This window comes from Acipenser ruthenus, chromosome 2 (genome assembly GCF_902713425.1).
Source record: "Acipenser ruthenus chromosome 2, fAciRut3.2 maternal haplotype, whole genome shotgun sequence".
In the NCBI taxonomy this organism is placed as follows: Eukaryota; Metazoa; Chordata; class Actinopteri; order Acipenseriformes; family Acipenseridae; genus Acipenser; species Acipenser ruthenus.
Window position 1 is genome coordinate 67,482,786 of NC_081190.1, and position 25,509 is coordinate 67,508,294.

Sequence of the window (25,509 nt, forward strand, 5' to 3'; positions counted from 1 at the left end):
CAACACTGCATCTTTTTTGTTATTTTGACCAGTTGTCATTTTCTGCAAATAAATGCTCTAAAACGACAATATTTTTATTTGGAATTTGGGAGAAATGTTGTCAGTAGTTTATAGAATAAAACAAAAATGTTCATTTTACCCAAACACATACCTATAAATAGTAAAACCAGAGAAACTGACAATTTTGCAGTGGTCTCTTAATTTTTTCCAGAGCTGTATATATATATATATATATATATATATATATATATATATATATATATATATATATTCTTCTTCTTGTGTATGTTTTGACCATTTCAATATATTAATGTCTAATTGGATTAAATATGTATTGTAGTCTAGAGGTAAATGTAACCAATTCATTTTAAATCCATAAATCAGGAATTGTAATTGTGCCAGTGAGAGACCTGGTATCTGCACCCATCTAGTGCTATAACAGACTGTCAATAAAAAAATAATAACTTTATTTATAGGACGGTAAGGGTTTAATAATAATAACACACATTACAAATATGACATATGAAGTGTCTGCAACAAATGGCCTTTCTCGCTTATTGATTCTGTATAGCATAAAAGAAACAAAAGAAAATTGTGCTTCTGTGTTTTGAACACATTTGTTTGTGTGATAATCCCAACGTAATCTGACACCAATGTATGTTATCATAACATTAATAACCACATTTACATTATGCAAATACATTTGATTTCCTTTGGATTATTACATACAGTACCAATAACATCATATGTGTTCTCAGTTGTATTGCATTACATCAGCCGGAGAGGCAGTTACATACATGAAAAGCATAACGTATAAGTTTCTTTGCTGTAAATTACAAATTCTCACATTATGTTGCATTGCCATCGAATAACAACAAAGCAGTTGCACACACAGTAGTATTGAATGATCAATGGGTTTTGTTCTGAATCTACTGTCGAGATCCTCTAGCGGATATCCTGCGCAATGGCAGTTGGACTGATAAAAAGCACATCCTAACGCAGGGTCAAATAAACAAAAAATAACCATTACTGGAGTCAAAATATACAATGCTAATTTCGTTGCGTGACAACTCGACTGTCAATAAAAGTGCCGTGTTGCTCAAATGACTCCGTTATCGATCGCAGTCTGTCTGCAATAAATGGCTGCAAAGGGCGAAAAAAAAAAAACGCTGAACTTCAGGTGACCGACCATGGCTTTGACACAGGCAGCCTGCAGACATGAACCCAACTGAACTGGGAGGGGTGGAAAAAATACATCAGCATAAAAAAATCCCTCCCGGTTCCAGTCGCTCCGAATCAAAAGAACATGATCGTACCATAAAACAATCCGTGCTTTTTGATCGTAGGAAGAAAGTTACAGATGCTTTGCAGGGAGAGAGGAACTAGTAAGTTGCCGAGCGGTGTTGGATTGCACTATTGCTAAAGCTAGGGCATTGAAGCCCGAGTCTGCCTGGCTTCTCTGATCCGACTGACCCTTCATTTTATTGCGACCAGATTCTCAGATCCTCCCCTTTTGGTTCCATAAAGCACCACAGACTTCCACGTCCAGATTCACAAAACACTGTGCAATAATGCCATTTACTGCCAGGAGACACACTAACTGACCGCAACCTTTGGGAGAAGAGGACCTTTATCGATCATTTACAATTAGAGGCACCGCTTACACTCCGCGAGCTTCTCATCGCCAACATGGCTGCCTAGCACAGACCTAAAAAAACCGAGAAATAACCTACGCCGTGTCTCTGTCCGTTTCACCTCTTTAACCCTAAATTACTGCGCAAACACACACAGCGAGCCTTTAAAAAAACACAGAAAAACAGAAATCGACTTACTTGAAGGCAGGCGCTTGGGTTGCTCCTGTTTCCTTCTGGGCATTTTCCCCTTTTTTTCACATTCTCCTCCTTGTTTAGGGATAAGAAGAATATTTTTTTTTCCCCCCTGGAAATTGTATGCGGGAGTCTGATGGCAGGGACTTGTCGTGCACCTGGCTGTCCCCGGTTTTGAGGGTTTTGTTGGGAGTAGTAACAGGGGAGGTGGTAGTGGTGCTGTTGCTGTGTGTTATGGCTGCTCTGTGTGTGTGTGTCTCCGAGCCCCTAACTAACACTAATGCAAGGATCAAAGGGCAGCAACAACAGAGCACACAGCGGCAACTGGCGGAAACGACGAGCAAGGTGCCCCCAAGCACACACGGTGTACTACTGACTGACTGCGCCTATCTAATATCTAACTATATATATATAGATAATTAGATTTAGGTTGTTAACCAAATATAAACCACTTTTGACGTTGAAAGCGGCACCTAATATATTATAATTTTTCAACGTCTTTTTAAGTCGTTCTGATAATATACATTTGAAAACAATAGCATTTTTGTCAGCAAATTATCAACATATTTAAATATTTTTAAATGTTAAAAACTAATGGAATTTTACATTGATTTTGAGAATGTACAGTATGCAGGCTGTCATTTTGTAAACTTAAAATACTATATTTTTGATTTTACAGTATGCATATTTTACTTTTAAAAAAAATGTTATTTCATATGAATAAGATAATAATTGCAATTTTATTGAAAAATTACAGGCATTTATTTATTCAGTAGTATTTGCTGCATAAATGTGGTATGGAATCATTTTAAGAGAGTAGGAGATTCATTCAGGTAACATAAAGTTAACTAGCTAACTGAATATTTAATACATTTTCCATAATAACTTTAATGGTTCGCATAGGATCCAACATAAACAGCTTTGAAATTCATACATTTTCTCGGTTAAGAAACTACTCAACTTGTTTCGAGAAATATACATTATTGGTTCCCTTTCAATTCAAAGACGACCACCAACGACATTATGTATGGGATATGCCTGCCCATTGGGTAGGTATTGCTGAGCTCTCTATACCAGAGCTGCCGATAGGCACCTTCCTGGGATGATGCACTCGGTCCCGCTCACCGAGTGCATCATTAAAACCGTCATCCTGAGGAAGTCATTTCTCTTTTTCCTTCTCAAGACGGTACGGTAAGACCTCTGTGTTGAGCTGAGCGTGTTGATAGAAAAGAGTTTCTCGAGTTGAATCGAGTCGATTGTATTTCGATTGTATTTCCCTTGCATTCGCGCTGAAAGCTGGCTTGCTGCTTTCCCGGAATCAACGACTCTCTCTGTGAACCTCTGCTAAGCGGGTCAGTGAGCTGCAGGCGCTGTCTGTGCATAGCTTCTGCATGCGTATTTGGGAGGATGGCAGCAGGTTGTCTCTGCGCACCAACCCTGCTTTCCTCCCCAAGGTGATCACAGCCTTCCACATTAATCAGTCTGTGGAACTGGAGTCCTTCCATCCACCCCCGTTTGCTTCAACGCAGGATGAGAGATTGAATTTCCTCAGCCCAGTGCGGACATTGAGATGCTATGTGGATAGGACTGCGTCAGTCTGACCAGCTCTTTGTTTGTCATGGGACACGGACCCTAGGACAGTCCCTCTCAAAGCAGCGTCTGTCACATTGGATTGTGGACACAGTCTAGACTGTGTATGATGGTGCTGGCTTGCCCCCACCTGGGAGGGTAGCCGCGCACTCCGATAGAGGGTTGGCTACATCTTGGGCCATCTTCAGAGGGGCCTCAATGTCAGATATTTGTACTACAGCTAGCTAGGCTATGCCGCATACTTTCTCCAGGTTCTACCGCCTTCATTAGGCACAAGGGTCCTTGAGGGTGTAAGCTCACACCGCTAACCATTGGGTTATGCGGTTCTGATGCATCCCTCATATGCTGCCGTTCCTTCTCCCTCGCGACGGCTCTGGTATACATTATCCCATACATAATGTTTGGTGGTCGTCTTCGAATTGAAAGGGAACGTTAGGTTACTTACCGTAACCCTGGTTCCCTGAAAAAGAAGACGACCACCAACCGCAAGGTCGCATCGGTCGCCCTCACGGGTTTGATAAGAACATAAGAACATAAGAAAGTTTACAAACGAGAGGAGGCCATTCAGCCCATCTTGCTTGTTTGGTTGTTAGTAGCTTATTGATCCAAGAATTTCTTTTTTCAGGTTTCTTTTTTCAGGTCAAAGAAGTCCCCTGGCTCAACATTGTCTATACCTTTTAGGATTTTGAATGTTTGAATCAGATCGCCACGTAGTCTTCTTTGTTCAAGACTGAATAGATTCAATTCTTTTAGCCTGTCTGCATATGACATGCCTTTTAAACCCGGGATAATTCTGGTTGCTCTTCTTTGCACTCTTTCTTGAGCAGCAATATCCTTTTTGTAACAAGGTGACCAGAACTGAACACAATATTCTAGGTGAGGTCTTACTAATGCATTGTAAAGTTTTAACATTACTTCCCTTGATTTAAATTCAACACTTCTCACAATATATCCGAGCATCTTGTTTGCCTTTTTTATAGCTTCCCCACATTGTCTAGAGGAAGACATTTCTGAGTCAACATAAACTCCTATGTCATTTTCATAGTTCCCTTCTTCAATTTCACTATCTCCCATATGATATTTATAATGCACATTTTTATTGCCTGCATGCAATACTTTTCTCTATTAAATTTAATTTGCCATGCGTCTGCCATGCATCAGGATGACGGTTTTAATCCCTCGGTGGGCGGGACCAAGTGCATCATCCCAGGAAGGGGCCTATCGACAGCTCTGGTATAGAGAGCTCAGCAATTACCTACCCAATGGGCAGGCATATCCCATACGTAATGTCGTTGGTGGTCGTCTTCTCTTTCAGGGAACCAGGATTACAGTAAGTAACCTAACGTTATTATCTGAAAGGTTTTCTAAAACAATTGTTTTGCATTATACAATAGCTACCCTTATTTTTTTAATAAATGCCTAAAATATGAACAGTCTACCTTCAATAAAATATTTGGAATCACAATCTTTACCAAAATACACTGATAAAAAAATCAAGATCTCTAAAACTAAATTGAAACTATTTTCTTTTTTTACAAACAGCTACAACTGACTGTTCCTTGGTAACTGCACTGTTTTACACAGCTCTGTATTGTATAGTTGTGTGCCTCTCAGACCTGGGACAAATATATTTACATTTGAGATTTAATTAATACATATCAAATATTTCAAGATTTTGTCCACACTCAAATATTTATTTGAAATATTGAAATATAAAACTAAATTGATGTTGATATAAAACTTAATGTGTTATGTTTCACATCATTGTAACACATTCATAAATATTGTAGCGATCTGTGCTATTCGAGGGAAACAGACAGAGGGATTGAAATTGATTCTTTTAATTACTGACCAAAAGAAAATTAATAAACAGCGAATTCCTGTTCGGGCCGGTGTTCACGCCAAAATAATAAAAAATCTCCTCACTCCCTATTCTTTCACTCGCTTTTTCCGTCTTTCCTCTCACTTGCTTCTCCTTTCTCTCTATTCTTCTCAGGCACTCGCAGACACTCTGTTGGTTCTTTGTTTCTGTTTCTCAGGGTAGGCTCTCTGTTTCAGCCTCACACTCTGTCCCTCACATTCACATCAACCGCTCCAGTCTCTATCTGCTCGCGTTCTCCCGCTTGCGACTCGCCCCCCCCCCCCCACTTATAGCCTCGAGAGAGGGTCCGCCCACCACACACACACACACGCACACGCACACACTATGCGCATGCACACACACACTAAAGACATGCCCCGTATCCTTACATTATACTGAACAATACACAAGACATAACAAACAAGACAGACAAGAAAAAACAATGTTCAGGACGATGCCATCACCAGGGTCATTACAATACTGTAACAAAGTACAAAACAAGGTTTACCAGGATGGTTTAATTTGCAAATTGAATGGTTTATTAAAAGAATAAAACACAGAAAAATAAACGTGCAAAATGATGCAAAATAACCATAAAACAATCTGTAATAACAACGGTATTCCCTTCACTTCTCATCAGCTCCAACTCCTCACAATACAGATTTGCGCTGTTTTTATATCCCTGCTCAGCTCGGGCCACTCCAACCGTCCCACCAACCACAGTCATGCATCAGCCCCCTCCTCTCCTGTGCACCTTGCATCCACCCACTCACTTACATTGGGGACTCACCGCATGCCCATGATTGGTGGTCCTTATTACCGCCAGTGCGAAACTGGCAGACTTGCAGGGCCTGAACAGGGGCTGTGACGCCTAGCTGGGGAAAGTGTCCTGGGCAAATCAGTGGTGGGGGATAGTCCTGTGGGCCACAGGGTACGGCTGCAGGCCACAGGGTCTAACCAGGTGAGGAGGGGTTGAGGGCTCCAGTGCCCCAGCGGTTATTGCCTCTGCTGTTGTAAAGGGCTAGACAGTCGCATGGAGTAACACCTTCTGGTCCTTGGGAGGACAGCTGCCCCCGGTAAATCACCTCCCCGAGCCATTACAGAAGCCGACAGGGCCCCAGCCAAGCCCTGTCCAGTTTGGGGCATGGAACACGTTTCTGCTAGGGATTGTAAACCCAAACTAACTCCTCGGCACTGAAGTGCCTCCCACCAGTGGTAATGATGCTTCTGGTGGTGGCCTGTAGCCTGCAGCTGGTCTTGGGCAAAACTGTATGCCAAGTCCAGCTGGCCCTGTAGCTGCCTGACATACTCTAGCCCTGGTGGTTCACCCTCTGCCTCTGGAGGGCCCCAAACACGATAGCTACTGGGGTGCGGAGCTCCCAACCCAGCATCAGGAGAGCCAGAGTGCAGCCAGTTGACTCCTGGACAGCGGAGCGGCAGGCCAGACGGACCAGGGACAGCTGCGAGTCCCAGTCGTACTGGTGGATGGCCTACTGCACAGCCAGGGTCCGATTGAACCACTCCACCAGGCCATCACTCTGGGGGTGGTTCAGGTTTTATGGATCCCCAGCTGCCGGCATATATTGGCGAAGACCCGGGACTCAAAATTGCGACCTTGGTCGGAGTGGAGCTCCTGAGGGATTCCAAACCAGCAGAAGAACACTCCCAGCAGTGCTTTAACAACTGTTTCCAACTCCTGGTCCGGCAAGGCATAAGCTTAAGGCCACTTGGTGACTAAGACAAAGTGGTTCCCCTTGTCAGAGCAAGGGAAGAGGCCCAGGACATCGACCACCACCGTTTCCATGGGGGCGCTGAAGGAATACTGCTGGGGGGGCATGTGCCCAGTCTGATGGGGCTTTCCAGGCCATGCAGTTATCACAGCGCCAACAGTAATCATCCATGGCACTGGCTGATGGGGACAGACCAGTCCCTCTTCTGGTCTGGTAGCAAAGCTGTGACGGTACCTCAGCAGCAGCTCCCGCAGCTGGGCCTGCTCCTACAGGCAGAGCCCTTCACAGCTACGGTGCTAGACTGTGGTTGCTGCTTCCAGTGCGGCGTCTTCAGAGGCAGGCTGTGGGGGTGTAGCGACAGGCATGCAGGCTGCTGGTGTAGGCTGGACCGGCAGGAACCTTGCAACAAGTGGTGGTGGGACCCGACAGGTCCTGTGGGGCCGTCCTGGGGGTTGGTCGGGTCCTCAGGTTTGTCCTTCGCAGGAGCTGGACTCATCTGGAGGTGGCTGGTGGCTAGCTGCTGGCGAGTGGGGTTCCAGTCCCCGTAAGGCTTCCTTGGGGGTTTTGCTGGTTCCCCCTTTGAGCCATAGCAAGCACTGGTCCCCCACTTAGAGGTCAAGTTGGCTCTCAGTACACCTCAGGAAGTCCAGGACTAGGATGCAGGGGTCTTGAACAGGGGTGTGTATCAACTAGAGCTGTGCATCCCCGACCTATGTTCTCCCCACCACAACCGGCTTCTGGGAGGAGCTGGGCCAGTCTCCGGCTGTTGGGTTGGACCCTCCATGAAACCAGAAGTGGGCAGCAGGCGGCAGGAGGAAGCAGGGTGGCACTGTCAGTTGCTTCTGGGGGGAGCTATACCATGCTGTGGGGCTGGGTGCCCCCTGGCACTGGCGACTGGAAGCATGCTGCAGGGCGGTGCATGGCAGTGCTGTCAGCTGCTTCAGGGGGGAGCTGGGCCATGCAATCTCGCTGCTGTTCATGGGTGAGGGTCAGGAGGCAGGGCAGTGCATGCTCCATCAAGCAGCTTGCTAACTGGAGAGCCTTCTCTTCTTCGGTCTGCCCCCCAGCTGTGTAATAAGCTCAAACTGAGCTTGGAAATGTCCCAATCAGCTTTTCCATTACATGTCGGCGGCTTACCAATAGTTTGACTTCTGCTGCACTTCCCCGTAGTCTTCCCTGCTGTCCTCCACCGGGTGTGTTCGAGCATCGCCTCTGCTCGGTTACTTCCTACTTCCTCTGCCACACTTGCTCCTGCTCCATTCTCTTTCTCCAGCCCGGCGAACTGCTCCCGAACAGTGGCGGTGAGCTGGCTTCAGTCGCCCCTTCTCCCGGCTCCTTTTTCACGCTCCAGAGTTCATTTTCCAGCCCACTTCTGAAAACATCAGTGTAACAAAGTGCAAAAGGAGGCTTGCCAGGATGATTTGATTTGTGAATTGAACGGTTTATTAAAATAATAAAACACAGAAGAATAAAAGTGCAATGTGGTGCAAAATAACCATAATCAAATCTGTAATAACAACGGTATTCCCTTCACTTCTCATCAGCTCCAACTATATGCCTGCTCCAACTATATGCCACTCCGCCCATCCCACGAACCACAGGCATGCATCGGCCCCTTCCCCTACTGTGCACCTTGCACCCCGCCATTCACTTACATTGGGGGCTCTCTGCATGCCCATGATTGGTGGTCCTTATTCCCACCGGCGCGAACTGGCAGGCTTGTAGGGTGACAAGAGTTGCATGCCTCAGTTTCTGCAGAGCTGAGGCTTGATGTCCCCCATGAAACAGTCCATGAAACAGTCCAGCACAACCGTTCTGACTGGACCCGCCTTTACAATATATCTGAAACAGAAATCGAAATATTTGAATATCTATAAATAGGAAACAGAAATCGAATATTTGAATATCTATAAATAGGAAACAGAAATCAAATATTTGAATATCTATAAATATTCACAACATTATTTGAAATATTTAATTATTTATAATCATATGAAATAAATTTGAAATATTTAAATAAAATCAATATTTAACCCAGGTCTAGCTTCTCTACATGTAAGACTTGACACTTAGCCTAATCACTGTGTTACTATAAATTGTGGCATCATAATTAATCTTATCCAGAATTTATGTAAAAACGATGTCAGCATGTCATAGTCACAGTAGATGTAATAGCTGTACTCAGACCTGAAAAAAGAAAAATGTCTTTTATACACTACTGGATCACAATAATTTGAACTTTTACCTACCATTTTCCACCTTATTAACGTCCATTAAAGCAGTCTAATACTGTGTCGTAAGTCAATTGCACAGTGAAAGCAAAAAGGCCGCCCAGAATATTTTGCTACACTTAATTGAATGTAATATTGCAAAAATAAAAGGCCACAAAATATTAATATTTATTTCTTTAAAGCTTCCAGCTTTCTTTAAAGCTTCCAGCTTATTGTTGTCAGCAGCCTCAGCAGTAGACCAAACTGAAAACTGTAACTTCTCCCACACAAACTGTGTCCTTTAGATCCCTGTCGTACCATCTCCCAAGACTTTTCGCTGGCTTCTCAGACACTGTTGGTATTACCTCACCATAAATGTACCATAAACCTTTTATCTACTTTACCTTTAATTATAGAGCTGTTCCTTGATTTAGTGGGCTTGAATTGCATTCATGCCCATTCAATGTTATTGGTTAATTTGCCCAATAACTGATTAGTGCAGGCTACTGTTGTAGTCATGGTTGTCATGTCATCCATGTATGCTCGAATTGGTGGTAGTCGCATCCAGAAGCCAAGGGCTCTCCACCCACTACCCATTTTGATGTCCTAATAATTACTTCCATTGCCATGGTAAAAGCCAGTGGAGAAATGGTGCATCCTGCCATTATTCCAACTTCTAGGCATTGCCATGTAGTTCTGAATTCTGAAGTTGAAAAACTAAATTGCAAATCTCCAGGCATAGGCTTTCACTAAATTTGTTATTGTCATCGGTAAAAAAATCAAATGCTGCCCAAAGAAGTTCATGTGTCACTGAACCATATGCATTAGCCAAATCCAGGAATGTCACATGGAGCTCCTTCCTCTCCTTTTTAGCTGAGTGAATTTGTTGCCAGATCACATTGATGTGTTCTAAGCATCCTAGGAAACCTGGAATGCTTGCTTTTTGTACTGAAGTGTCAATGAAGCAGTTCTTTAGTAGGTAAGTTGACAATCTCTGAGCAAAAATGCTTAAGAAAATCTTGCCTTCTACATTTAATAGGGAAATAGGGCGAAACTGACTGATGCTTGTAGAATCTTTTTCTTTTGGTATAAAGACTCCACCTGCTTGGCGCCATGCTCTTGGTACAACCTGTTTTTCCCATGCCACTTTCATCAATTTCCATAGGATTCGTAGAACTCCTGAAGCACTCTTGTACACTCTGTATGGACTCCATTAGGCCCTGGAGATGATGATGCCCTTGCTTTTTTCACAGCTTGTTCTTTCAACTTAGGTGCACAGTCCTCCATTTGGTATTCTGGTGGATTGATAGATGGGATGTCTGAAGAAATTGACATAGGCTCCTGCCTTTTTGAATCTGTATGTGTTTCCTCCAAATATCTCTCCAGCTCAAACTTAGATGCTTTTAGTGTGCCATTCTTCTCACTGGTGAATAACTTCTTCACAAATTTGAATGGATCTTTATAAAAGTTAGTTCTCGCACGCTCCTTCTTTTTGTAGCGTTTCCGTAGGCGCTCAGCTCTGCGCAATGTTGCAAGCTTATCTTTTATGACCCTTTGTAACAGATTGAGTCCCTCCTTCTGACTTTGTTCTGCTCTTCTCCATTGCTTCCTCAGCTGTCTTCTTTCTCTAACTAACTGTTCAGTCTCTTGCTGCTGTCTAGACTTTCCAGGAATAGTTTGTACTTTTTCCTTCCTTTTTTCAACTCCAAACCTCTCGCTTCCATATGTGTAGATGATGTCCCCAAATTTATCCAGCTTCTTTTCAACTGTTCCACTTAACCTTTCCAACGCAAAACAGAGATCAGTGTTTACTGTGCCCCACGAAGTTCTCACAAGCTCTTGGCCATTTAACTCCAGGCTTGTGCCCGTTGAGGTTCTTTTCTCTCTTATGCTGTTTTGTCTGACCGGGTTCACAAGGATCATTAGGTTCATCACTAGCTGTATCCATGCAAGTCCTCCTCACGTCTATGACAGGGGTTCTGATATCCTGCGAACTGTGGTTTGCTTCCTGTCGCTGGATTTCATTCAACTGACTTGACTGACTTCGTAAGAAGTACTGATCAGTCCGAGGCCTCCCTCAAGCATTTCATTCTCCCTTGATGAATCTTCAAACCCCTGACCGTTGTCGCCTTGCTCCTGCCGCAGACACAAACCTGGAGTTTTGTGAAGTACTCTCCATTCTCATATATGTTTCCGTTCCTAAATCGTTAACTGTGTTGTCCAACGTTGAGTCATCTTCCACCCCTGGTCTTGCAGACTCTAGGTGTATTTTTCTCTTTAATTTCTTGTGTGGAGTCGTTCAGAATTTGTGTATGTTTCAACTCCACACAGGAAAAAATATTCTCTTAAAAAAAGACATTATCTGGAATACATTATTTCACACAGATATAAAGTATGGGCTTAGATACGAAGCTGTATTGGAAAGACATGATTTATTTTGCCTAAACTTTAGTGACACTGTGACAAGTTAATCCTTTTCAAATGATGTATTGGGTAAGTAACAAAGTATGCAGCACAAAGTTACACAACTTTATTAACTTACATTTCAACATGCTATGTCAAAAACAATGTTTAAGTACCACCAAATGAGTGTAAATGACTGATTGGACTCACTCAGTTGTGTACACATATGTAAAGTAGATATGGCTCTGCTGTATGACACAAGCTACCAGGGGTGTAGTCGGCCCGGTGCGGAATGGGGTGTTGGTACTTTGAGGTGTGCAGTGCCGCTCCTCCACTTATTTATTACCTAAAGTCATTTTATTTTGGTATTTGTATTTTGTTAACACAGACTATTTTCATGGATCCTGGTCGCAAATCACATTCGTCAAGGGAGAACTGCCTGTACTACTGTCACTCACTATCATACAGCTCACTGTGTCTATGTCTCAGTAACATAGCGATGGCTAGCGGGCAAGGTTTTTATTATTATAAACTGTACATAGAAATACCCTTAATTCAAAACACATCTTTTACACCTTATTTATACTGTAGCCTATCACTGCTTGCAACCCATTATTTGTGATACGCACTGTAACTGACTTTCACAAACACATGTGTACATAAAGCACTTTATTTAATATACATTGAAATAAAAGCTGAATTTCTTGTTATGCTCCAATGAGGGCATTTTTATTTTACATTGGGAAGAAGTCCTAAAAAAGAGGCTACCATTTGCTTTTGGACACACGTTGGATTATAACTTGGATTTCTTACCAAGAAAAAGTTTTGTACAAAACAACCCGAAATGTATTATGATTATAATTCAAGTAACTGATTTACCTATGCCACCTGAGTTAGGCCGTATGAAACAGTGTTAGTAAACATTAGTATGTGTATTGGTTGACTTAATTTATATTTAAAGTTGATATTTAATTAAACATAATATTTAGTAAAGGTTAAATGTTTACAATGTACCATTATCATTATTAATTTAGTCGTCCACAATGGATTTTTTACCCAATTCCCCCCCCCCCCCCCCCAATTTGGAATCGGCAATTGTATGTATTGATCTCGGTCCACTGCTGCAACCCCCACGCCAACTTCACAAAACGACGACAGACACACGAGTACTCCAAAATGTGCTTTGCCAAACCGCCAAGCAGGTCCACAGCAACGCCATCAGACCTATAGTGCCGGAGAACACAGATCTGAATGGCTCCACAACAGACCTGCAATTGTATGCTGCCCCCTGGGAACTCCCGCTCACGGTCAGCAAGGGACATATGAGCTGGCGACCTCCAGGCTATAGGGCTTATCCTGCACTCCACACAGAGCACATTTATTGTATGCACCACCCAATGTACCATTGATTTTCAGGACAGCTCCACACCTGCTACTGGCAATATAAAATATTAAAAGGTTTCTAAAAAATAAATGTTTTCTTAAAGAACATAAAGAACTCTGCTGCCCGCCTGGTGTTCTCTCTGCCTCGCTTCGCCCACGCTACTCCACTACTCCGCTCGCTCCACTGGCTCCCGATCACCGCTCGCATCCAGTTCAAGACTCTTGTACTAGCCTACAGATGCCTTGACCAGACTGCACCCAGCTACTTCCAGACCCTCATCTCTCCCTACACCCCCACTCGACCTCTCCGCTCCGCCTGCACTAGAAGACTAGCTCTACCTCCGCTACGCTCCCCTGCCTCCAGAGCCCGCTCCTTCTCCACCCTTGCTCCGCAGTGGTGGAATGACCTTCCTACAGATGTCAGGACTGCCCAGTCCCTGACCACATTCCGGCGCCTCCTCAAGACTCACCTCTTCAAAGAGCACCTGTAGAACTCCTCTGTTTGTATCCTGGGACACTATCACCCTTCATGTAAATGTGCTTTATTTTGCTCTTATCTGCCCCCTATTTTACTGCATTTAATCCTGTACTTCAGAATACTGTAATCTGCCAAGTGTTTAACCTGTAGTACTTTGTATTTAATCACATCCTGATGTAACTATCACTATTTAATCATATCCTGATGTAACTATCACTATTATCTGCTGTATTATTGAATTGTGGTTTGTCACACTTGTACTTTGCTTGAACAAAAGTTATTGTATTTCTTGCTCTTATTGTATTACTTGTATTGTAACACTTGAAATGTATTTGCTTACAATTGTAAGTCGCCCTGGATAAGGGCGTCTGCTAAGAAATAAATAATAATAATAATAATAAATAATAACATAAAGCCCATATTTCAAACCTGAGTTTAGTAATGTATTCCAGATCACTTCACATTTTTAAATGCAACATGTTTTATGTACGCTGTTATCCAGAAGGCCTACAGCAAAATACTAAGTGCATATCAAAAAATAAAACAAGTTGGACAAAATTACTTCCAGAAATGATGAAGTATGAGGTGTAGCCCTTCATTATGAAGCCACGTTACAAATTTGTTTCCATATAATCTTAAATAAACGGTTTATTGCAAAGGCTAGAAGTATTAAAATAAAACATGTTTATGAATATATACTGTTCATTCCAAGCAATGTATCCTTATAACCCTTTGCCCACAGGTTGATTTGGATTTCTAACTGACCACCCGGCTTTCCCCAGTGGAATGTACGGGAACCACACAAAACAGGCAAGTAAAATAATGATTTATTTATTACAGGAGATTGACAATCAAATACAACTTATTTTATCAGACAATTTGCAAACTCCTCCCTCTCAGCCACCTTGCATATTAATCACCATACAAAACCTATTCTAAAAACACCTAAAACTGTGCACCAAGTAAACCTTCCATAAAATATTTTAACAGGCTACTTGACTTCCGGGGCTATTAGTATTACAATTATTCCACTCCACACAATATATCACAACACAGTCCCGAACAATATAAGCAACAGTTGAAATGATATATTCACCTGGGCCTCAAAAGGCCTAGACTCAGTTTGTAGGTGCTGTACGTAATCCAAGTTGCCCAACACTGTCCCGGTAGAAATGCCAGCAAGGAAAGATAAAGTTGAAGGTGACCGATCCAAGAACCTCCTAATCCATTGGTTTGTCCCGGTGTAAGGCTTGTATTTAGCACCCTTCAGGCTCGGTCCCCCCCACCACTTCAACAGTAGAATTCAAGGATAAATACTTCTATTCATCTTTGTAATAACCATCCATATTACAATGTGTAAATTAAATGCAACATGCAACAAAATTACCTAATCTCATCTCACAGACAAGGGAGTCTGTAAGTCACACATACATGTTTGCTTATATAGAGAACTGCTTGTCAGGGGAGTCAGCAGAATTTTAAGAGTGTGGGGGGGGGGGCACAAGCAACTATCAGTGACTTTTGCAAAAGGTGGGGCTGGCGGCGGCAGCAGGGAGGTGTTTCGGAGGAGTCGATGGGGGACGGAAGAAATGTTTTTGGTGACAAGTAGTGTATTTTAGAAACATTGTCTAGAAATCTGCAGCAAGAAAAGCATAGGGAGTTAGCAGCTTAAACCCTGAAATAGAATGCTTGAACCAGGGAACATACTTAATCGAATTGTTTTTTATTGCCTTAGTGTCATACTCAACAAAGACAAACAGCACTCAACAAAATGAGGGCCATGCTCTACAGCAGGGGTTCTCAACCTTTTTTGCATCATGCCTCACCTTAGAAACTTTTTCTACTTTACTTAAAAACTCAAGTTTCTCTGACTGTACTTTTTAATAAAGAACAGTCTGTCATTAGCCAGCTGATCTGCAGTGCCAATCACTTCCTTTATATTTCTGAACTTTTAGTTTTTTAGATGATGATGCACCTGCATGATCACTTTTTTCACACACTACAAACCGATGCATTTTATGTACTGAACAAGGGTACATTACCACGGAGAACTGAACTCTCACTGGGTCTCTGCTTCATTAAGCATGGTTTTCCAGATTAAATATGCAGACATGTTGACATGTAGACTTATGTGTAAAATTACTGCATTATTAGAACGCTTAATACGCCCCCCGAGTTGAGAACCGCGGCCCACCCACAGCACCGAGATGCCGCACATGATTGGAGCAGAGATAAGTGTTGTCTGTTTATTATTCCCCAGAGCTATGACGTCAGGCTGGTTACCATCAGGAAATAGACCCAGAGACAGAAAGCTGCAGTTTTAAAGCACACACTTCATTAAACAAAACACAGGAACAAACAAACACGGCACAAGGGCCAAAACAAAGATTCAAACAAAACAAAACAAGCCTTCACTATAAAGTTTCAAAACATTACACAAAATCACAGCACAAATACACCCCCAAACTCCTCCACCAGACAAAGGAGTGCTGTGATTGCTGGCAGGGATAGATTTAACCCCATCCCTGCCAACCTTACATTCCCCACACACACACTGTTTACAGCAGCAGGGCTTCTGCCCTGCCACAATGTAGTACCACAATGTGTCATTACTGCTGCATGGTATTCTTTAATAAAAAATTAGGATGATTAAGATTGTTGCTAGGATTTTGTGTTGTTGTCACTGTAAAGGGATTTGGCCACTGTCTGTCCTGTGACCCCAGCAATACCAGTGTGCTGAGGTAATGTTTGTAATTGTACAGTTAACTGATAGTAGTCATAGCAACAAAAGCTTTAAAGAAACATACCATTAGGTCACAACCCAGACATAACCTTGTTTGGGTAAAATTTAGCATCACAATGTTAAAAAATTAATTATTCTTGTAAATTAATCTATTGCAGTACTTTGGTACCATAACCTTACCACTATAAACTAGAATTCACAAGTCTGCATCATTACATATTAAGTAGTGAGACGTGCCCAAACCAATGACGTTTTTAACTGTGTTTAAACAGTTTATTAGGCTTCCAAGCCAGAATGGCTGGAATTGTTTCTGTTAGGATTTTTTTTCTTCTGCTCTGTTTATTTTTTTTCTTCCACTCTTCTTTCAAATGGCTCTTAAATCAACACCATGGCACGGAAACTCGCAAAACTTGGTAGGGTGGTAGGCACCTAAGGGAAGTTGTGTCAGAGTGAAAATGAGCTCACGTGGTGTGGTGGCCATGTTGGATTTTTTGAGAATTTTGGAAAATTATAAAAAATCTTCTTCTCCAAACCGGTTTACTGCAGAGATGTGAAACTTGGTGCACATACTCCCCTCATGGCCTAGATTTACGGTTGTTCAAGAGAAGTCAGTAGGTCACATAGTTTGGCAGCCATATTGGATTTGTCAAAAATATTCAAACGACTTCTTCTCTGAAACGATTATGCCGATTGAAGCGAAACTTTGCATACATAGCCTTGGCAGGGTTGTCTATTAAGTTTGTTAAAAGTCGCTACATAAAAAAAAAACATGGCTGCCATGAGCCAATCAAATTTCAGCTATGGTCAATTTGCACATATTTGCACATATTGCAGTATTCATTTAAGGTACAATGTTGTAGACTTGTTAATCTTCATAGACTGGCGGCAGAGGCCTTTGGGAAGTTGTGTCAGAGTGAAAACAAAGTCATAGGTCATAGGTACAGACCAATAAGCCTGACTTCTATTATATGTAAACTTATGGAAACTATAATAAGATCCAAAATGGAAAGTTACCTATATAATAACAATATCTGCTAAGAAATAAATAATAAATAATAATAATATCCTGGGAGACAGTCAGCATGGTTTAGGAAAGGGAGATCATGTCTAACTAACCTGCTTGATTTTTTTGAGGAGGCAACATCGACAATGGATAATTGCAAAGCATACGACATGGTTTATTTAGATTTCCAGAAAGCTTTTGACAAAGTCCTGCATAAAAGATTAATTCTCAAACTGAACGCAGTAGGGATTCAAGGAAATGCATGCACATGGATTAGGGAGTGGTTAACATGTAGAAAACAGAAAGTACTGATTAGAGGAGAAATCTCAAAATGGAGCGAGGTAACCAGTGGAGTACCACAGGGATCAGTATTAGGTCCTCTGCTATTCCTAACCTACATTAATGATTTAGATTCTGGTATAGTAAGCAAACTTCTTAAATTTGCAGACGAGGAGTGGCAAACACTGTTGCAGCAGCAAAGGTCATTCAAAACAATAAAAATGTGCATTATAAATATCATATGGGAGATACTGAAATTGAAGAAGGAATCTATGAAAAAGACCAAGGAGTTTATGTTGACTCAGAAATGTCTTCATCTAGACAATGTGGGGAAGCTATAAAAAAGGCCAACAAGATGCTCGAGGGAAGTAATGTTAAAACTTTACAATGCATTAGTAAGACCTCACCTAAAATATTGTGTTCAGTTCTGGTCACATCATTACAAAAAGGATATTGCTGCTCTAGAAAGAGTGCAAAGAAGAGAAACCAGAATTATCCCGGGTTTAAAAGGCATGTCGTATGCAGACAGGCTAAAAGAATTGAATCTATTCAGTCTTGAACAAAGAAGACTACACGGTGATCTGATTCAAGCATTCAAAATCCTAAAAGGTATAGACAATGTCGACCCAGGGGACTTTTTTGACCTGAAAAAAGAAACAAGGACCAGGGGTCACACATGGAGATTAGATAAAGAGGCATTCAGAAAAGAAAATAGGAGGCACTTTTTTACACAGAGAATTGTAAGGGTCTGGAACCAACTCCCCAGTAATGTTGCTGAAGCTGACACCATGGGATCCTTCAAGAAGCTGCTTGATGAGATTCTGGGATCAATAAGCTACCAACAACCAAATGAGCAAGATGGGCTGAATGGCCTCCTCTCGTTTGTAAACTTTCTTATGTTCTTATGTTCTTATGGTTTGGCAGCCATATTGGATCTTTCGCGAATATTGACCAATTTAACAAAATCTTCTTCGCCAAAACCTTTTATGGTACAGATGTGAAACTTGGGGCACATACTACCCTTATGGCCTATATTTGGATTTGTTCAACACAAGTCGATTGGTCACATGGTTCAGCAGCCATATTGGATTTGTCAAAAATTTTCCAATTTCTTTTTCTCTGAAACCGTTATGCCGATTTAAGCGAAATTTTGCATACATAGCAAGGTTGTCTATCAAGTTTGTGCAAAGCACATATTTGCACATATTACCTTGCTAAAGCTGAAATGCAAAACATGTTTGGAACTCCTTTGAGAGTTTAGACAGTGTCATAGTTACTATAGAATACACAAATTAACCCATATACTCTATTCAAAAATTAACTTGACCATGACCTTTGACCTCTCCATAAGGTCAAATGCAAAACTAGCTTATTACTCCTTACATAGTGCAATAGGGTAATGGTTACTATGGAACACACATATAGGAACCCATATATGCTCTATTCAAAAATTGCCTTGACCGTGACCTTTGACCTCACTTTAAGGTCAAATGCAAAACTAGCTTATAACTCCTTACAGAGTGCAGATAGTGTAATGGTTAATATGGAAACCATATATACAAACCCACATGTGCTCTATTCAAAAATTGCCTTTACTGTGACCTTTGACCTCTCCCTACGGTCAAATGCAAAACTAGCTTATAACTCTTTAGAAAGTGCAGATAGGGTCATGGTTATTATAGAACACATATAAGAACCCATACATGCTCTATTCAAAAATTGCCTTGACCGTGACCTTTTACTTCTCCTTAAGGTCAAATGCAAAACTAGCTTATAACTCCTTAGAAAGTGCAGATAGGGTCATGGTTACTATGGAACACAGATAGGAACAAGAATGCCTTGGAAGCCGTCAAGTTGCTTGCAACTTCTAATTATTATTTTCTTAATGTATTTATTTATACAGGAATTTAACCCATTGAGACCTAGATCTCATTTACAAGGGGTCTGTCAACAAACATATACAATAAAACAACACAATATCATGTGTGGTACTGTCTTAATCATTTTAGGAGTCATAAGCAAAGGACATTCACCCAAACATGTGCGGATCCTTAATCAGGATCAAAACATTTACAAGAGGCCCTAAACAATTTACAGAGATTATTTTTAAAACATTTAAAAGAGATACTATCACATTTACTCCTTATATCATAGTTAAAAGAGTTGAAAGTTTTTGGGAGCCGATAGGCAAAGGACATTTTACCGAAACATGTGCCAACCCTTGGAACGACCAGGCTGGCAGAATCACAGGAACGGAGATTATAGTTGGTATCATACCTATTAACCAGAGCAGTTAAATAACGAGGCACCAATCAATTAAGAAACTTAAACACAAAACAGTACCAATGATAAAGCCTTGGGTCTGTAAGTGAAAGCCAGCCTAATTTTACATACATGTCGCAATGATGAGTCAAGGTGGGGCATTCCAATGTAATCACAATAATCAAGGAAGGAGAATAGTACAGTAGTGGTCACCAATTTAGATCTACTAGACTAAGAAAATATCTTCCTATTTCTAAAAACAGCAAAAAAGGTGTCAGCAATGATTCCTAGAGTGAAATGCAGAGGTGGAAGAGTTACATTACCATGCAGGGCAATGCACCTATACTGTGAAAAGCATGTCCTGACACAGGCAGGAGGACTGAGTCCAAGCTACTGCGTTATACATAATCAATGTGTTTGAGTTGTATATACTTTATTTTAAAAAACATGCAGTGTATTTAAACAGAAGCACAAAACAGTATGTTAAATGTTAAGATTTTAGGGGGCTATCATAGCATGTGCATGATCAATACGATATGGAATTGTAGTAACCCCAAAACAATCAGTAAAATACAAATATTTAAAATGAAATTACTTTATAAAACCAGGTTGCTAAAGGTTGCTGCCAGCCAGTCATTTAGAATAGAAAGTACACTGTACATCAAGGTGACCCATTCATTCTCCATGGGTGTATGTATCAGCACATCTGCAATGTTTAAAGTTTGTGAAACAAAGGACTTGGGAGGCAGAAGTGGTGGCGGTGGCATTGTTGTACACAGAAACAAGATAAATGTATTCAGACACAACCTCATGGAGATACTTAAATATATATAAGCCAATGCAGTACAATACTTATCATAACTTTGGCATAAAGTAAACTCTCAAGGTAAAAGTCATTGGTATAGTGGTACCCATAATGTTAATATTGTCATATTGTGACATACCAATGCTGTCATAATGGTATGTGATAGAGAGAGAAAGGATCGATGCTGTAAATCTCCCTCCCAATTAGAAAGGGCGCTGTGTAAGGGGGAAGGTAAGCTGCCTCCTAGATCTGCCACCTCGGTGGTAGGTGGAATCCAGAAGGTAACCATATTAGGAGGGGCACGTAGCTGTAAGTACTCAGGACGATTCCATTGCAGTCAGCTGCGGGGCAGCCCTCTATTGGAGAAACCAGGCGACGCGTTGATTGCAGGGAGGAGTTTTCTGGGTACAAAGGTGAAGCAGCTACGTCAGTACCTCCCCTTGCGCTGAGACTATAATTGACCGGCCGGAGCTGGTGTATGTTTGTTTTTGTTACGTGTTGTTTTTGTGTTTTTGTAGAGGAGCAGGAGGACGGGAGGCTGTCGCTACAGAGCCAGCACTAACCCCAGAGCATGCCCCTCATCGCACAGCACAACACAGCACAGCACACGCACCACAGTCCTCTTTGGAAAGAGCACAGTTTCGTGCATGGAGGATTGTGGTTAAGGAGTGCCTTTTTGTTTGTTATTTTTTGGAACGAGGACCTTGTTTTGTTTTGCCCCGATTACCATCGCTGGTATTGGGGTTGATTATTTTCCTGTTTGGATTATTTTTGTGAATATTTCTGTTCTTGTTGGATTATTAAATTGTTTTGTTTTGGGAGAATACGTTTGGACATTTGCAGTCTTTTGCACCACATCATTCACCCTGTCACATGGTACTAAACCAATGCACACTGGAAACCCATTGCATCTCCATGGTGATTCCAGTCTGCGAAGGCAATCGCTTCAGATATTGCAGATTTCTAAACAATAAGGATTCAGTTGCCTAAATAAGCAAGGTGGTTCATTTTTGCAAGGGTGATAGATTAGGTTTGGTTAGCTTTATTTCCCTAAAACAGTACTTGCTCATGTATTGAGCAAGAGATTATCCACACGTGTCAGTTAGCAAACAAGCGGTCCTACACACATGCAAACCCCTTTTTTGGTTGGTGATAAGGTTTGCCTTATTCTGCATGACACTTGTTTTATAAAGACACTGTGGAGAACAATTGCCACCATAAAATGTTTTTGCAGTGGATAATCCATTCTGCTGTTTCTTGGTTATATCTGTAGATTTTCCAACGCAGTACCATTTCTTAAGGAGGCTGTAACCTTAAATGTATGTTTTGGGGGGCTCCCGAGTGGCGCATCCAGTAAAGGCGCTCCGCGCGGAGTGCAGGATGTGCCCTATAGCCTGGAGATCGCAAGTTCAAATCCAGGCTATGTCACAGCCGACCGCGACAGGGAGTTACTAGGGGGCAGCGCACAATTGGCCGAGCACTGCCTGGGTAGGGAGGGCTTAGGTTGGCAGGGGAATCCACGGTTCACCGCGCATCAGCGACCCCTGTGGCCAATAGGCCGCCTGTGGTTCTGCAGTGGAGCTGCCAGATCTGTGTTGTCCTCCGGCACTATAGGTCTGGTGGCATCGCTGTGGATCCGTGCTCCAGCCGCCGTTTCCCGAGTTGGCAGGGGGGTTGCAAGCGGTGAGCCGAGGATACAGATAATAATTGGGCATACTAAATTGGGGAGAAAACGGGGGTAAAAAAATTGGTGTCGACTAAATTTAAAAAATAAAAAAATGTATGTTTTGCTTCTTTAGGTACAGTATAACAGTGCTTGAAGATGTATAACCTCTTACTGACACAATCAGTAGCCGGTGTATATTGGCTCACACAGTGGCAAGCTGGTTTTCACAAGTCCTTAACTCCTTCTGGCTATTCCTTGGGGGACTTGTAAAAACAACTGACTTAGTCTGCTTTCTGTTAAAGCAGAGTCTAGGCTAATATATGGAAGAATGCAGTAAACAGACACCAAGCTATTATTGCAGGTGACCTGATTGCATTCCACTGGGGCTGGCTGTCTACGGTTGCTGCACCACTGGGTTTAATGTGGAACTGCTGAAGAGTAATCTGTTGGAAAGTAGAAGACAGTGCAGGTGATCAAGGAGGCTGGTGATTAGATGAATGCCCCTTCCGGGAGTGCAGAGCCAGCATAGACAGTTACATTTGAGACCTGACAATTATAGGTGCTAAATGTCTGGCATGAATCATATCTAATTATTTTTTTATTCCAAATCAAACAGCAAAAAACAACTATTTTTAATCAACAAGAAATAGTTTGGGAATATTGTGTAATGCAGGATATATTATTGTGGAGAAAATGTATTAAACTACTTTTTTTTTCTTAAAAACTACTGCTTTGCTTTGGGGCTCCCGAGTGGCGCATCCAGTAAAAGCACTCGCTAGAGTGCAGGATGTGCTCTCTAGCCTGGACGTCGCGAGTTCGAGTCCAGGCTGTTCCACAGCTGACCATGGATGGGAGCTCCCAGGGGGCGGCGCTCAATTGGCCGAGCGTCGCCTGGGGGGAGGGAGCGACCCCTGTAGTCTGGCCGGGGCGCCTGCGGGCTTGCCTGTAAGCTGCCCAGAGCTGCGTTGTCCTCCGACACTGTAGCTCTGAGGCGGCTGCATGGTGAGTCTGCAGAGTGTAAAGAAGCGGGCGGCTGACGGCACACGCTTCGGAGGACAGCGTGTGTTCAACTTCGCCTCTCCCGAGTCAGCGCAGGGGTGGTAGCGGTGAGCTGAGCCTAAAAATAATTGGGCATTTTAAATTGGGGAGAAAAATAATAAAAACTAATTGGCAACGACTAAATTTAAAAAAAAACTACTACTGCTTTGGCCAATCTTTTCCTTGTTCCTTTGGCACATGATAATTCATGATCAATGGAAAACATACTATTAAAAATCTTTTCTTGGGTACCCCCAGCTGAGTGGCAGAGCTGCAACAGCTGTGCTTCAGATAGGCCTCACCAGGCCCCAGTGTCAACTAGGCCTCATTGTGTCAGTTGCCCACTGTGACTCCAGAGACTAGTCGCTGCTTGTGCACGCTCTGTCACGACCTGCTGTTACAGTATAGCCTGCATGCAAGCTCTGAGGCCATCTTCTTATTCAGCTACTGGGCTACACGCTTTGATATGTAATTAACAACATCCCATCAGTTAATATCTGTATGCTCTAGCTGTCAGGTGTCATCAACTGCACCGGCAGTAAAGATGACCTTCTCTCTGCAATCAGATTTAGAGGTTGTAGCCACTCAAACATTTGGGTCAATCAAGAAGCAATTAGAAACGACCAACTGGGAAAATGGTGTACTAAAAAGAAGACATCTCATCATGCCAAATATTTCTTATGCTTTTAGAACAACTGAAATTCTCTTTTTTAATTTAAACTAAGCTGTGCATTTAGAAATGGCTAAAATGGGAAACATATCTTTAAAACAAAACATATATATACAGTATATACAATATATATATATATATATATATACAGACGTGCTCAAATTTGTTGGTACCCTTACAGCTCATTGAAATAATGCTTCATTCCTCCTGAAAAGTGATGAAATTAAAAGCTATTTTATCATGTATACTTGCATGCCTTTGGTATGTCATAGAATAAAGCAAAGAAGCTGTGAAAAGAGATGAATTATTGCTTATTCTACAAAGATATTCTAAAATGGCCTGGACACATTTGTTGGTACCCCTTAGAAAAGATAATAAATAGTTGGATTATAGTGATATTTCAAACTAATTAGTTTCTTTAATTAGTATCACACATGTCTCCAATCTTGTAATCAGTCATTCAGCCTATTTAAATGGAGAAAAGTAGTCACTGTGATGTTTGGTATCATTGTGTGCACCACACTGAACATGGACCAGAGAAAGCAAAGGACAGAGTTGTCTGAGGAGAGCAGAAAGAAAATAATAGACAAGCATGGTAAAGGTAAAGGCTACAAGACCATCTCCAAGCAGCTTGATGTTCCTGTGACAACAGTTGCAAATATTATTAAGAAGTTTAAGGTCCATGGAACTGTAGCCAACCTCCCTGGGCGCGGCCGCAAGAGGAAAATCGACCCCAGATTGAAAAGAAGGATAGTGCGAATTGTAGAAAAAGAACCAAGGATAACTGCCAAAGAGATACAAGCTGAACTCCAAGGTGAAGGTACGTCAGTTTGTGATCGCACCATCCGTCGCTTTTTGAGCGAAAGTGGGCTCCATGGAAGAAGACCCAGGAGGACACCACTTTTGAAAGAAAAACATAAAAAAGCCAGACTGGAATTTGCTAAAATGCATATTGACAAGCCACAATCCTTCTGGGAGAATGTCCTTTGGACAGATGAGTTAAAATTGGAGCTTTTTGGCAAGTCACATCAGCTGTATGTTCACAGATGAAAAAATGAAGCTTTCAAAGAAAAGAACACCATACCTACAGTGAAACATGGAGGAGGCTCGGTTATGTTTTGGGACTGCTTTGCTGCGCCTGGCACAGGGTGCCTTGAATCTGTGCAGGGCACAATGAAATCTCAAGACTATCAAGGCATTCTGGAGCGAAACGTACTGCCCAGTGTCAGAAAGCTCTGTCTCAGTCGCAGGTCATGGGTCCTCCAACAGGATAATGACCCAAAACACACAGCTAAAAGCACCCAAGAATGGATAAGAACAAAACATTGGACTATTCTGAAGTGGTCTTCTATGAGTCCTGATCTGAATCCTATCGAACATCTATGGAAAGAGCTGAAACTTGCAGTCTGGAGAAGGCACCCATCAAACCTGAGACAGCTGGAGCAGTTTGCTCAAGAAGAGTGGGCCAAACTACCTGTTAACAGGTGCAGAAGTCTCATTGAGAGCTACAGAAAACGTTTGATTGCAGTGATTGCCTCTAAAGGTTGTGCAACAAAATATTA

The 25,509-nt window shown here is 42.0% G+C and overlaps 1 protein-coding gene across 4 annotated transcripts in view; it reads right to left on the reverse strand.

The window, feature by feature from the left end:
* The window catches only part of LOC117409580 (zinc finger protein 827), a 50,159-nt gene extending 47,950 nt beyond the window's left edge, over positions 1-2,209 (reverse strand). For all 4 annotated transcript variants that reach the window (XM_034015842.3, XM_034015841.3, XM_058999389.1 and 1 more), the window contains exon 1: positions 1,833-2,209. In XM_034015842.3, the coding sequence (XP_033871733.2) occupies positions 1,833-1,875 (43 nt within the window). In that variant the 5' untranslated portion in view covers positions 1,876-2,209. The remainder of the gene's footprint in view (positions 1-1,832) is intronic.
* Between the last annotated feature and the right edge of the window lie 23,300 nt (positions 2,210-25,509).